The 15,917-nt window shown below is 34.9% G+C and overlaps 2 protein-coding genes across 2 annotated transcripts; both read right to left on the bottom strand.

Annotated features, from left to right (window-relative positions):
* Nucleotides 1–190: 190 nt before the first annotated feature.
* Nucleotides 191–6,293, bottom strand: LOC11407577 (protein LIKE COV 1). The gene is made up of 7 exons (XM_003630739.3): nt 6,024–6,293; nt 5,457–5,509; nt 4,747–4,856; nt 4,269–4,436; nt 4,081–4,178; nt 1,097–1,223; nt 191–627 (listed from the first exon to the last, which is right to left on the bottom strand). Exons 1-7 carry the CDS (start codon nt 6,168–6,170, stop codon nt 533–535), a joined length of 798 nt encoding a protein of 265 aa, XP_003630787.1. The 5' UTR covers nt 6,171–6,293; the 3' UTR covers nt 191–532.
* A 2,828-nt stretch (nt 6,294–9,121) lies between these two features.
* Nucleotides 9,122–14,928, bottom strand: LOC11406550 (protein LIKE COV 1). Its single transcript, XM_003630736.4, has 7 exons — nt 14,635–14,928; nt 13,651–13,703; nt 11,425–11,534; nt 10,803–10,970; nt 10,460–10,557; nt 10,074–10,200; nt 9,122–9,590 (listed from the first exon to the last, which is right to left on the bottom strand). The coding sequence occupies exons 1-7, from the start codon at nt 14,794–14,796 to the stop codon at nt 9,496–9,498; spliced, it is 813 nt and encodes a 270-aa protein (XP_003630784.1). The 5' UTR covers nt 14,797–14,928; the 3' UTR covers nt 9,122–9,495.
* Nucleotides 14,929–15,917: the final 989 nt, after the last annotated feature.

The following is a 15,917-nucleotide window of genomic DNA, read 5'->3' as shown; positions in this document are numbered from 1 at the left end:
CACTTGAACCACGAGTATCGACCAACACAATCATGTTTGAAGAGTCATAAGACACAAGATATGTATAGGATATAGACGCTTCCTCTATGGAAATTTTATCTAAGTTTTTTTTTACTTAAACAAATGAGAATGTAATATTTGAATATGTTGGCCGCCTAATGAATTGTAAACCACACAGAAACAACATAAATTAAGGTGTTAGCAAGTGATCAGTACTATAAAATTGAATTGGTATAACAACGGGAGACCACCACCATAATAATATGCACATGCATAACATTTGGGACTCCTGCCACCGTAGAACGTGGTAAGTCTGTACTTCCAAACTATATTTCCAAAACAATCTCTAATTTCCTATATTCTATTACACAAATGAATGTTACACTAACCATCAGAATCTAACATTTGCTCATAAATCAACAATGTAAATTAAATGCCTGCATTCGCAACACAAGTTGGTTGCATTGCCATTCTGATGGCTCCATATAAAACAACATAAGCTGCTCAATGAATAACTACTATACTTTTGCTTTCATCTTCTATCAGGTCTACTTATTTGAGCTGGAACACGTGATTCAAGTGTCGATAGGATCTGTGGCATTGACATGCCTCCAGAAACAACAATTTCTGCAAAACATGGCAAATGTTAAAAGTAAACTGGAATGAGTTCAACTATATTGTTTAGTTACTTTGTCATTTAGAATGTCCACAAACATTCACAAATAGTTATTGCTTGCAACATAAAGTGCACCAGTAACACATACTGAGGCATTCAAAGAAACTATATGTTCATAAAATATTGCAACAGGGTTTGAGTGTGTAGCACTGATTTGAAAAAGTATGAAAAATGTGTGAGCAAAGTATAAGTCTTTTCAATCATTATCCCCCAATTGTAAATCAGTGAGACCAAAAAAATCTTGGTTCAAATTTTACCACATCAACCGAATTAGCAAAGGAAGCTCCAGAAATTAGTTCACTCATAAAAAAGAAACCATCTTCAAAACATTAACGAAGTGCAAAGTAATTATCATTAGCCTGTGTTTCCTTCCATAAAATATTCAAGACTATGAGTAAGTATAAAAACTAGACAACTCACCAATTCCTTCACGGACGGATAAGGTTGGCCTAATGACATCCTTGGTGTTTACAAGAAAAATATCACCAATATAAAGATGGTTTGTGGGAACGTAGACACAGCATAACTCCTCATCTCCAGAGTAACTCTGAAAAAGATATATAAATAATTTAGTTAAACTCAACAAGTTATTCAAAGTTGCGACAATTTGCAGAAAATCTTCATTAATTAAAACTAAACCTGTTTGTCAAATACAATACATCAAATGCTTATCAATATAAATCCATGACTCCAAACTATTGATTACAAGTTAACATCCAGAAGGCAATTTGAACGAGGTTCAGAAAGTGGCAACTTACTATTAAATACATCACTATCCTTTAAAAAACAATACGGTGTTTTGCAATATTATATGGTTTTAGAGATAACCAAGAGTAGTAAAGTGATGAATAACCATATGGTTCGGTATAAAACCTCAACAACACATATATCATCATACCATCGTCATGCAAGACGTAGCAGAAAAGTCCGAAGACTCCAAAAAAAAAAATCATTTATAAGGGATTACTATATAAGGGAGACACTAAGGTAATGATACTCATAGGGTTTAACACAAACTTCATTGGACTCCACATGAAGATTACACATACAATAATGAATGGAAACTGGTAATTTATTAGAATGAAACAGGGATAAACTCCAATTGCAGAGAGAGCACTTCAGAACATTGAGAGCTTGCAAAGCTCTCTATGCCTAAAGTCCAAAGGTAACAAGTCTTATTTATCAAATTATTGAAGCACCTATTAACTTATCAATACCTCCGACCCCTACAATACAAATTAAACATTCTCAAGATGAACAATTTGTAGTTGCAGATTTGCGGAAAATAAAATCCAACCAAGGTCCCACTGTTCGGGGATAATAGAATACTGAAAGAAAATGATTATAAATTTAGTTGAACCGGTAGCCCTTGCAGCTTTACACATAAAGCTTGCCCAACTCCCTTTGTTTTCACCTTGTAAACATCCCCACCTTCACACAAACTTAGGTGTCTCCAGCATTAGGACTTCAACAACCTTCTTTAAAATGAAATTGAGCAAGGCTCCACAATTAATCAACATCATCATCACTTTCATGCCAATCACTTCATCCCATAATTTGACAGACCACTCGGTAGTCAGCCCGACCGTACCTTGTACACCCAGCTGAATAAGATTTTCTCTCCCATTCAATAACCTTGTCCTCTTCATGCCCTATTTTGTATGTACCCCTTTGGGTCTTCCATGGTCACACTCACTTCCAACTCATTCAGAGATCGCAATCCTAGTGCCTTTAACCCATAGTCGACGACAAGCTTCCCCTGAGTAGCTTCTCAAGATAGAATTGCCCCCATTGTAACTTCCATTTCAACCACTTCCACCACCACCTTCCCCTCCCTGAATCACCCAACTTGCCCCTACAAAATAAATGATCTGATTCTTCTAGCCTATGACGTAGTCCATCAATTCAATCAACCAAATTCTACAACTTCAACTCCACCTCAATTTCCTCCTTCAACCCTTTCCAGAGAATTCCTTTCAAGTAGTTTTGGTAAATACTCCTTAAAGTTTTTGCATAGAGCTCAAATTTCTATCAGAATTCCTTGATAAAAGGTGTATTAGGAACGCAAGACTTGATAAAAGGTGGATTAGGAACGCAAGACTCCTTAAAGTAGTCTTGGTCGATACTCAAAGTCGAACTGGGAGAGAAAACCTCTCGTTGATAACAACTTGGAGCATATCCTTAAGACCAACAATTACATAGCCCTTCTGTGAACAATACATATACAAAATAGAGAAACAGAGAATAGGAACAATGACGGCTAGGGTTTCAATAGAATACCATTAGCTTAACATTACATAAGGTTACTAGAGAATATATATAAAACCTAATGGACTCTAAACTAACAGGACCAATAGCATAGCCCATTATTTTATTATCAAACACCTTCCTCATTAGATGCCCTTTTAATGTGGAAGTACATTTCAAGCTTATTAATCGATCCATGTGCCTCCTCACCTCGGCTTGGTATTCCTTGCTCCCTCCTTCATTTTGACAATTTTCCCTGTGAGTTTTGATCAAACAACCTTCCTGTCTCAATGCATCCCGATATTAAACTCTCATAGCATCCCTTCAATTATCCTTGTCTGAGCATCTTGCAGTTCCTGTTGACTATGAGCAAAAACTCTCTCCATTTCCCCTTAAAATAAATTCTCCACATTTCTGCTTTTCGCCTCAAACCCTTTATCCAAGCCTTCCAAACATCCTTCCCTTTCCTTTTTGCACCATGAATTTTGGTGCTCAAGATCAAGAACTCTTATAACAGTTGATAGGGATAAACCCCAATTACAAAGATAGATCATTGCAAAACTTTGAGGGTCGATAAACCTCCCAATTCTTCGACAAATGACTGGACATCTCTCTCCACCCACATCTTATTTATAGGCAACACGCCTTATTTCTCTAATTATTCCGGTCCTCACTAACTAAATCACTAAGGGATTTTCTATCACAATTGTTGAACTTCCCGACCAGTTTCAGAGCCAAGGCTGTCCTTTGAGAAACCGATTCTCAGCCTTGCACAAAGGAAAAACAGAATGCATACCAGAAACTGATACAGATCCTTTAAATAACTAAACCACATACAATTAAATAACTGAGACAGGATTGTTCTATTATATAACTGCCCTGCTACAAAAGTTAAAATTACTTCATAACTCTCCTACCATATAACTACCATATTACTATTTCTTCTCTATTATTTTCCTGTTTCTCCTAGAGTGCACAAGCCATATGTCAGGCTTTTTTTCTGCATGATCCAGAACTTGGCTCATTGTTTGACCGAGCATTAACAATTAACAAACACCATGACATTCATACGAAAACAGTGAAATACCAAATTTAAGACGTTATGAAAAAAAAAATATGAACTTATAAGCTGCCAAATGTAGAAAATTTTCAGAAACCTGAAGGACAACGGATGAGGTAATGAATCCAAATGCATATTCACCAACACGTGGATGTCGAATGATAGCTACTTCTTTGAAGGCTTGTGAATTTTGATCTGTGGCAATACATATGTTAAAGCAAACAGTTCTTGCCCAACAATAACAACACAATAGATGTTATAGAAAAAGATGTTTTGCAAACACACCTGGTGATATAGCAGCACTAATTTGCTTAGAGGCATTATAGATATGACGAACAAGAGGCATTCGCTTGATAAACCACTCCCCAAGTCCCAGGACAGATGCACCCAGCCATGATGACATGAAAACCCCAACCAAGAAGATGAAGGTTATGGAAGTTATGAATCCAAGACCTGGCCAAGGAGTGTTAGCAATTACTTCAACAATCAACATGTATAATGCTACCATGGCCTAATGGGTCAGAGACAGACACCAAAGGCCAATAACATATTTCCCATGTAAAAAATTGTATTTCTCTGGAAGCTCTATTGCACAACACTACTTCCAATAATCCCCAAAAACAAAAAATAGCAAAACCCAAATAATATGAATGTAGCACTACAAATATTTGATCCATCCAATAAAATTGAATAGCCATAATACTGGCCTTGTGTGGGAAATAGTAAGGCGTAAAGGGAAGTACCATAAAATAGAAGCACTTACCAAAGATGTCGATTCCAAGTTGAGCATAGATTGGAGAAAAAAATCCATCCACGAAATGAATGAACCACCATGTTATGTAGAAGGTGATTGCAATTGGAAGAAGAATGACACTTCAAAAAAAAAAAAAAGACCTATCAACTAATTAAACATGACATATTAACAAAGAATTCATAACATTCAGCTGCTACTGCCATTTTATAGGTAATAATGCACATATCAGATTTGGGGGCATTTGAAATAACTTATTTATCGTATTGTGCAAAACGTTTTCAGCTTATTTTCATAAACTCCTTCAGATAATTTATTTTCATAAGTTGTCTTTAGCTTACAAATAGTTAATCCTTTAAAAAGTTGTCTACTTCTCCATCGCCTCACCCTTCTAAAACCAGTGATAGAGATAATGATGAAAATATTTCTATATTTTTCTTGGTCAGTATGTCACAAATTGAATAAGCTATATGGAGATTTATAATCTAGAACTCAAAGGTTTTGTTCAATTAGGATCCCCCTTCCCCATTAAACAAGGAGTGCCAGTTTGAATATATTACTAGCAAATAGTTTCATAAATACAACTATGATGTATGCTAACTTGTAATTCAAGACACAGACATCGATACAACAAGAAGGCGACAGATATGACATGTGGCACTAGTTTGATATATGTATGAATGCACACAGTAAGATATTGGGTTGAGTAAAGTGATACGCACCATCCAGTCATGAATTTTTTTGATGCCCAGCTCTGAACAACTTTGGAAAAAGTCTACAAATCAACAGAAAAAATCACATAGCCAAATGTCAGACAGATACTTCAGATGCATAGTCAATGAATTAAATTTCACTGAAACACATTAAATTTTCATGCAAATTCAAAGGTCCAGTTTTTTTTTTTTTTTTTTGACGAATCAAAGCTCTAGCTTGTGCTGTTGCTATAATTCTAGTATAAATCAAGTATTTATTTAACAGAAAACAGACCCAATAAAAATATTTGAACCGATAAAGAAGAAAAAGGAAAATATTTGGACAATTTAATTTGGTATGCTTATAAAAAAAAGGTAATAAAAAAAATTATGCCCTTAATTGAATTAGTAGTTCAATCAATTTAATTAGTAATTGAACTAAGAAGTTCATCCAGTTAACATAAATCATCCCTAAAATTAGTAACAATTCAAGTTAAAGAAATTCCCGAGACTAACAAATTCAATGCAAGCACGCACAAAATTGAGATTAGTCAAATGCTTCAAATTAAACAATGAACAATTAAAACCCTTAAGTACCTCGCGGCCGCTATGATGCATCGAAGAGGATGAAGCCAATGGTCTGGAGGCATCGGTATCGTCGCCGGAATTAGCGACGGGGATGAGAAGCTCTCGATCTCTATCTCTGTTGCCTATTACAGTCGACGGAGATTTGTCGTCAACCATCGCCGGAAGAATTATCAGTTACGACGTCGTTTAGAAATTTTGGTGGAAGAATTGCAGAAATGATAAATTTTTCAAAACCACTCTCTAATTCTTTTCTTCTCGGATTTTATTTTCTCTCTTTTTTGTTTATTTTAATTAATATTTATGTGAATTATTTATTTTATTTCAATCCAAACAAAAGTTTAACTTATTTTAAGTTTTTAACTATATTTCGTCAAAAAAAAATTACTGTATTTTAACTATACATTATTAAATTTTTAAAAGTTCCTAGGTTGGGATTCAGATGCTTTTGTTGACTTTTAGAATTAAGATAAAGAAGACAAAATAATGATGATGTTATATAGGTGATGAATTTGAATGGGTGCATGTGACTTGAGGGAGGTGTTCTTTGCCAACGAATATTCATCAATTCATCATAATTCAATAAAATATATTTGAACACGTAAGTCTTACAATAAATCAGATAATTTGACCAGTTTGAACTAAGGGATGATAAGTTTCAAGTCTAAGGTCAATAATCATAGTTGATTATGAAGTGTCAAAATTCATTAATTATCGATTAAACATGTTAACCATAATTTTAAATGTTATTGATCATATATTTTGGTTTTAATTTTTTACAAGGCCAAGAAAGAAAAACCGAAAACAAAGAAAATAACAATCTATGAAATTAAGTTTTCGCAGAGCCTGCTATTAGAAGTTTCGATAAATTTGATTGAGGAGAGATGGAAATGATAAGATTTGAGGAGGAAGTAAGCTTCAAGCTTTGTTAAAAATTAGCGTACCTTCTCAGATGATGTAGGCAATGCACGTGACTTGGTCAAGATTGATGAGATTCTTGATGTCTCGAATAAAAGAGGCATATTTGTGGCATCTAAGAATTGACTCTTTGAAAATGTTAACACATTGAAGAGAATTTGAAAAGAAATACAAGTTTCTTACTTTTCAAATGCTAAATGTTGAAAATCACGGATAATGATATTATCGACCCAAAAAGTAATGGCTAATGACATTAAAAATCATAGTTAATTATGTTATGTGGGTGATTAATAAACTATGATATCAAAAGAAAGATAATTTTCTTCTTTAAAAAAATGATATCAAAAGAAAGAACATGTTAAATTTTCCATCTATTTTTGTCTTTGAAACTCTAAATAATTCGAAGACTAAACTTGGCAGCATGCCTGCCTGTATAACTCATAGTATGCGTATATTATGCTGTCAAGTGTAGCTGATGAGTTGTCGTAAATAATTTGGTTGATTACTTATCAAGCAACATGGTATTATGTGGTTTGGAAAAAATTGTATTGTCGTTTGGTATCAAGGGAAGCCAAGGGATGGCAATTGGACTCAGGTTCGATGGATATCCGAAAAAATACCTGCAATAGATAGGGTAAAATCCCGCTTTCATGGGTTCGGGCTTGGGTCTGGATATTGTCCGCAAATTTAAATGGGTATGGGTAAGAGTACTATATTGTCCAGCCCCGCAACCCGCATAAACATATTTATCCAATATGATAAATAATTTATTTATTTTTGGTGTATAATTAATTAATTTATTTAGTTATTTAAGTCTAAGCGTAATCCAAAAACTACGTAATACAATAACTGATCCCTCCTGCTAGTGTACAATTTTGAAGGATGTTTTGGATGTTTTTTATTTTGTTAAATACTACGAACCATACTATTTTATGAGTTGATTTGAAAAAATTTGAACCATAATTTTATTTCAATTGTTATATTTTTATTGTCTTTTCATAGTTAAAGTGCAGATAATGGGTGGGTGCTGGTATGGGTGGGGAAGGGCACTAAATTTGTTGCCCGCGATGGTACGTGTATTTTTTTACAAACGCGGGTATGGGGAAGGGCACCGACCTTACCCATAGGGTACCCAATGTCATCCCTAAGGGAAGGATTCTTTGGGGAGAATTGTAATGTCGTGTGCTTAATATGTGCTTGGTTTAGCATAAATTAGTAGCCTAGTGGTAGAAATTCACCTTTTTAATTCTCAAATAGCAGTTTCATTACTCATATAATTTTAAGGATTTTGAGATTCCTCGAGACACTCTTTAATGATTCATTTAGTGGGGAGTTGGAGGCGCCAATTTTTTGAGTGGGAAACCAATCTTCTTAACAACTTGTTGGAAGATTTGGAAGGATTTGTGTGGGGACATGGTGAGGATAGGTGGAGTTGGAAGTTAGAGGATGATGGAGTTTTTACGATTAAGTCATTGTACAACAAGTTGGAAGGAGTGTGTGTGTTTTGGGGGGTGGGGGGGAGCGTTGGAGTGGGGGGTCAATCTATAAAAGGGTTTGAGGGCGATTTGATATGTGGCGTGGGTGATTTGGAAAGTTAGAAATGATCGTATTTTCAATGATGTATCTAAAACCATAGAAGAGCTTGTAGAGGAGATAAAGGTTTTTTCATGGCGGTGGTTGTTGGAAAGGTTTAACATTCCGGTTTGTATGTATTATGAATGGATTTGGTGTCCACCTTCATGGTGCGCGGCTGCTGTTTTCTGGCGTACCTTTCTGGTCTTGCACAGGGTGCCTTATTTGTGTTGTTTAACGGCCTAGTTTGGCTCTTTTTACTACCTTTGGGGCTGGCGTTATTGCTGTCGCCGTTGGTGTTCACAGGTTTTTCTTTTTTGGTTTGTGGTAGTGTCTTGCCTCTTTGGCTTGGTGTGGCTGTTTTGTTATTTAGTTTTTTTGTTATTTGGTTTAAGTGTTCCGTATATTTACGACGCTTTTGTATTATTTCTGTTTAGGGAGCTTTTTAGGGCATCTTGCACACGAGCTTGTTGTTAATAATATTTGCCGATTAAAAAAAAAACTATATTATGTTGGAAGGGCACAATTTAACATTTCTAAAAGTTTAAAGGTAAAATATCTGGTGCATATCCATTAAATTCAATTGAGAATGGTGAGATTTGAATAAGTTGACTCGCCAATGAAATGAAAACCACCGTAGAAACATAATATATTATTAAGCTGAAAGCAAGTAATCAGCACTACAAAATTGAATTGCTATAACAAACGGAGACCGCCAAGATATGCACAAGTACTAAATTTTAGAGCCCTACCTCAATAGAATGTTGTAACCCTGTACCATCACCCAAACTATATTTTCAAACAAACACTAAATTCTACATTCTATTGCCGGAATGAATGTTACACAAAACATCACAATTTATCGATCTAACACTGGTTCGCGGATCAACGCGTAAATTCCATGCCTGTATTTCCAACACATTGCTTGCGCTGCCATTCTGATATCTCCATGTGAAATTAGCTGTTAAATAAACAACTACTATACCTTTAACTGTCATCTTCTATCAGGTCTACTTATTTCCACCGGAACATGTGAATCAAGCGTCGATAAGATCTGCGGCATTGACATGCCTCCAGAAACGACAATTTCTGCAAAATTTAGCCAATGTTAAAAATATATTGGTGTGAGTTCAATTAGTTTTCATATATTTTGCATCTTCATTCCTTGCAACCTAAAGTGCATAAGTTAGACTAGAGGTGATAGCTACACTTGCACCTAATGATTACCGAGGCATTTAATGAATATGAATTGTTCATAAAAAGTTGCAACACGATTAAGGTGTGCTTTTTTGGTGAATTCCACAAGTATAAACAGTATGCGAGTGAAAAGTATAATTGTATATGTGATACTTATGGCTGAGTTGGGTAAAACAAGATAGTTATTACTCAGTTCATCGTCTCCCAATTCTAAATCACAAACAAAAACATCAGGCTCCAATTTTACTGCACCTCCACAGAGGAAGCTCCGAAAAGTACATCTTCATAATATTAAAATGAGTGCAACGTAATTCAGCCTGCCTTTACTTCTACAGTGTAAGGCTTAGAATAACTTTAAAAACTAGTATAACTCACCAATTCCTTCCCGGACTGATAAGTTTGGCCTAATGACATCCTTGGTGTTGACGAGAAATATATCACCGATATAAAGATGGTTTGTGGGAACATAGACACAGCATAACTCCTCATCTCCAGAATAAGTCTGTGAAACAGCGATATAATTAAGATAGTTCAATTCAACAAAAGTTTTAAAGCCGTGATAAGCAGATAATCTTTATTAATTATCACTAATTCATATGGACTCACTCGTGATTCCAAACTAAGTTAAACACCAAGTTAAGCAACAATGAAAGAAAAAAATTCAACATTGGGCTCTTAACATCGTAAAACACCAAGTTAAGCAACAATGAAAGAAAAAAATCCGAACTAAAAAGCCACTAAAGTAGAACTGTTTAAGAAACCTGAAGGACAACAGACGAGGTGATGAATCCCAATGCATATTCACCTACACGTGGATGTCGAATGATGGCTACTTCTTTGAAGGCTTGTGAATTTTGATCTGTGGCAGCACATGTGTTAACATAAACATCTCTTACCCGCCATTAGATATACATTAGCATCACAATAAAGAGTAAGATGTTGCTGTCTCCAAGAGCATAGCTCAGTTGATAAGGGACAATGCATAATATATGTAGGGGCCGGGGTTTGAACCCCGGACACCCCACTTATTCACCTTAAAGGTGAATTTCTAGCCACTAGGTTGCTTGACCAAAAAAAAAAAGAGTAAGATGTTGCCAAACACACCTGGTGATATCGCAGCACTAATCTGCTTAGAAGCATTATAGATATGACGAACAAGAGGCATTCTCTTGATAAACCACTCCCCAAGTCCCAGGACAGATGCACCCAACCATGATGACATGAAAATCCCGATCAAGAAGATGAAGGTTATGGAAGTTATGAACCCAAGACCTGACCAAGAAGTTTAACTGTTTAAGCAATTATTTCAACATATTAAATGCTACCATGGCATCCAGTAGGTAACATAATCTACACCATTATACACTTAGCAATTCAATTCTTCTTCAAAATTAAATTTAAATCTAAATATATGCCAAAAAAAAAAAATCTGCTACAAATTTGCCCTTAATAATCTAATTTTATTTTCAAATTTAAATTTAAAAAACGATAAATTAAATCAAACTAAAATAAATATTTAACAATAAAACACACACGCGCACACACACACACACACACACACAATTAAATACAAAAGAAAAAATGCAGATAGAAACAACAGCAGCAACTAATAACATATTGTTTGCACGTAAAAAATGTATAACTGATGTACCTTTAAATCGACACTATTGATCTTTGGGGGGAGGGGGATGTGTATTATAAAGTACCATACAACAGAAGCACTTACCAAAGATATTGATTCCAAGATGAACATAGATCGGAGAAAAAAACCCATCCACAAAATGAATGAACCACCAGGTAATGTAGAAGGTGATTGCAATTGGAAAAAGAATGACACTTCAATAAGAAAAAAAAAACAATGAGAAAAAATAAATAAAACAGGAATTCATAACAAATGGCAGCATAAAAACATGTCAAATAATACTATAATAGCATGCTCAGGAAAAATCCCTCCAAAAAAAAATGCTCATGAAAAAGAAAAAAGGCGTAAAAAAGGCAATCATACAAAATCAAAAAAATCTTCTAAGTTAAAATTATCATTTTTTAATCTTTCAAAGCCATCCATTGACAACAATTTCCACAAAAAGAACTAAAACACAAAGATAAGTGACCTTGAGAATGTCAAGAAGCTAAAGCAAAAACTACTCTGAAATGTTAAGACAACAAACCATGAGGCACGGACATGGTTTTCAACCCTAAGATAAATGCAAATAGACAGACAAATACTGGACAGTATTTGACGGTACATAACTTATACATGGTGAACCAGTTCACCTTGTACCAACAACCGTTAGATCTGATGTTTTGCATTCTTTACTACTCAGATTTGGTAATCACTTAAAGGATAGAATGGTAAATTTATCTCTTCTCCCCCATCTACTGAAACTGCTCCTCCCCTAACTGTTGATTTCTCTGACCACTCCTCCACCACGGCCACCAATCTCGCCATGATCTGATCAATCTAATAGTTTTATCATAAACCAATCTTCCAAACTTCTCTTACCATCATTATGCTTCCTCTATTTGCAGCTGCAGTAACACAACCTTGGTTACTTCCTCCAACCCCACACCACAGTCACCACAACAATAACATGAACAGCAAACCTATGAATGTGATCACAGACTCCGAAAAACTCTTCTATTCCATCACAGTGTGAATAATTCTCTCCACTCCCAGCTTCGCTCCAAGGGACATTCTCTTAGAACCTCTTGCTGTAATTTGTTAAACTTCTTATTGTAACAGTTATGGGCAGTAACTAAGTCAATTATGTTGTTCAATTTTAGTAATAAGAGTAGTGCTAGCAACACTCTCTAATACTCACTCTCTTATTGGCTTAAATCATTGTGGGTCTACACATTGAAAGTAGAACCCACACAAAGTGGTGGAACATACATTGATTATATCCAATAAAAAGTGAGTGTTAGAGAGTGTTCAAAAGTGAGTGTTGCTAGCATTCCTCTTACTAATAAATAGATAATGGAAAGGAGAAAGTGATTAAGGGATAGTTATTTAATGTATACGGGAGGGAGAGACCAAGCTCTCTAATTCTTCAAAGGGAGAGACCAAGACTCTCGAATTTCTTGAGAGACCAAGACTTTCAAATTTCTTGGAAGGAAACCATTTGAAGTCGTAAACCTTTATTTTCTTATCGCTAATTTTGTTTCAGCTGTATTTCTTGTAACAATGCTGATCCTCTGCTTCTGAAACAGAATTTCCAGCATTTAGTGTAATAAATTTGTTGTTGTTTTCTAAATTTATCAATATAGAAACCAGTTTCTATCAGTATTATTTCAGAACAATCTAGAAGATTCCAGCAAAGTCAATGTTCTCGATGAGTTTCTGAAGATAATCTGAAAAATGGGTTGGATTCCTTCCTTTGATTTTTCCTGGCAGAAGATGGCGGGACTTCTCAAATGATGTGAAAGTAAAGGTCCTGGCGCAGACATTGAAAATGTTACAGGCAGTGCTGATCTAGTTGCAGGGTTGGGATTGAGGTGGTTCGAGTCAGAGAGAGAATAGGAGGGGTCGGAGTTCTTCGCTTTTCTTATTAAAAAAATGTTCTGAGTTCGAAGATTTTTAATTCCCTTCCCCAATTTGCCAAAAAAGGGTATGTCCTCTACTTTCCAACTTCCATACCCTAACACTACATAACTAGCGAAATTTCTCATATCCTAGCAGAAGAGAGAGTGTAACTATCATGTAATGGTAACATTTGGTTCACGATAGAAACACATATACACCAAGAAGGCAGCATAAACTAAATGTAGATAAAGAATTAGAGGAAATGAATTCTTTTTATATCATCCATCTAAAACAAAAGCACAGTTTTCTGCAGGAAATAATAAGATAAGATGGTGAAAGATCTTTGTAGTGTGTGCACTAGTTTGACATGTAAGAAAGAAATTAGGTCATGAACTTTTTTGATATTAGGTTGAAGAAAGAAATGCTCACCATCCGGTCATGAACTTTTTTGATGCCCAGCTCTGAACAACTTTGGAAAAAGTCTACAAATTGACAGAAAGAACACATGGCGATCTGTCAGACAAATACTTCAGATAAATTCCTTCATGCAACAAAATGAATAGGATAACTAATGCCAGGCTTAGGTATTCAAATTCACAAAAACAAATAAAATTGCAATATATATGAATGGGAATTATAAAGCACCAGCTTGTACTTTTACTAAAAAAAACAGATTCAATTTACTCCTCCATATGAAGAAACTTGCAAAATTATGTTAATCCAAACCAGGTGAAACAATGAACCAATACTAGCTCTATAGTACGTATTTAAGTATTTCAGTGTTGTAAAATAGCAGCTATAGCAGCACTAGCACCATCGTTGTGTGTGTAGCATACTTTGAACAAACCGCTATTTTCCGTGATCACTTGTTGTCAATTGCTGATTGGCAATCAGCAATTGACAAATCTGGTGAATTTCGACTAGAGCTAAGAACTAGCATTGGTGCTATTAGTTCAAAGGTGGCAACAAGTTAATGTAATTATATGAAAAGCAATAGTTTCAATTGATATGTAAATCGTCTTTATAAAAGTATCAATACAAGTCAAAGAAATCCCCGAGACTAAGGGCCTATTAGGATTGGCTTATTTAAGCTTATCTACTGGCTTAAGCACTTGTGTGACTGTTTCGGAGAACTGATGAAAACAACTTACGACTTGTTTATAAGCTGTTTTCAGCTTATTTCCATAAGTTCTCCAAGATAGCTTATAAAAACATCTTATAGCTTCTACTAAAACAATTGGATTGTGTTTATCTTGTGTGATTGGACTAACTTATTACTAATGATAAGCATTTATGCTATTAGAAGCAAATTAATCAGCTTATTTCCATAAATTCAATCACTCATGCACAGAATATAGATTAATTAAATACTTTAAAAAAATCAACCGAATGAAGAACAATTGAAACCCTAACCTCGCGGCCGGCATGATGAACGGAGGAGGAAGACGAAGAAGGTTTGGAAGCATTGGAGTGGTCGCCGGAATTAGCGACGGGGATGAGAAGCTCTCGATCTCTGCCGCCGATGACAGTAGAGGAGGATTTTTCGTCGACCATAACTGGAGGAGGAAGAACCATTAACGACGCCGTTTCAAGTTTCGCAAAACTGGACAATTGTGTCCTTTTGCTTCGCTTCTTCTGCAACAACTCCGTTGTAGACTCCGTTCAAAACACCACTTTCTCAATTATTTTATTCTTCTTCAGTTTTTTATTTTTATTTTTGTTTCCTGTGGGTGGTTTTTATTTCTCTTTATTTAATTGAAAATAATACTGTAAAATATAAAATATTCAGTTTTTTTTTTTTGACAAAAAATATAAAATATTCAGTTAATAAAGGAATTTCTTCAAATCCGTGTTTTTTTAATAAAGGAATTTGTTTTTAAAATCTTATCCTTATTTTTGTTGGAATTTAACTACTTCTGTTGACTAGATGGATTTAAAATAAATAAAAGAATAGAAAATTTGGGTGATGAAATTGAAAGGATGCATGTGAGTTGAGGGAGTACGTGTGAAGTCATGAAAAAAAATGCATTTTAATTTGTGACTGTACGTACATGGCAGCCTGTTTTTTCGATTGAGATTAGTTAAATGAGTATTGTGTCTATGCTGTCAAGTGTAGTTCATGAGTTGTCTCCTTTGGCTGAACACTGTTGGAGTGTTGGGTTGCCTTGCAAAATGGTACTTTGTATAATATAACACGGAAATGTCAACAAGTTCATCTGGGATACCCGTTAAGAAAACAAATATAGTATGTGTTATATTGAAAAAAGTAAAAAAAAAATAAAAAAAATGGTATCTTCGATTTAAAACTTCATTTTTTTGGTTTTCTTAACCAATGTTTCGACGCACTGGTTAACATGACTCAATATATCTACATACATTACACATCTGGAATATTTCACAAATTCAGGGTGGAATGAACATGAAATGTGTTTGATTTAGCCTACATTGTAGAAGAAATGCATTTGATGTTTAGCTCATGCTCACTTTCCTTTTTGAGCCATTTCACCCGAGTACCTAGTTTACTACTTCTGGTAGTATATCATTTTGAAACTCATGTATTCTATCAAACAAACCCTTCAAGACCATTGAAGAGAAATTGCAGGCTAATCATGTCCTTTAGCCGATGGTAATGTTATTTTTTTTAAACAAAGTTAACCCATTTTATTAATTAAAAGAGATAAAAGACAAGGAGGAAC

This window comes from Medicago truncatula, chromosome 8, assembly GCF_003473485.1.
Source record: "Medicago truncatula cultivar Jemalong A17 chromosome 8, MtrunA17r5.0-ANR, whole genome shotgun sequence".
Taxonomy (NCBI): domain Eukaryota; kingdom Viridiplantae; phylum Streptophyta; class Magnoliopsida; order Fabales; family Fabaceae; genus Medicago; species Medicago truncatula.
This window is presented reverse-complemented; position numbering and strand designations above follow the sequence as displayed.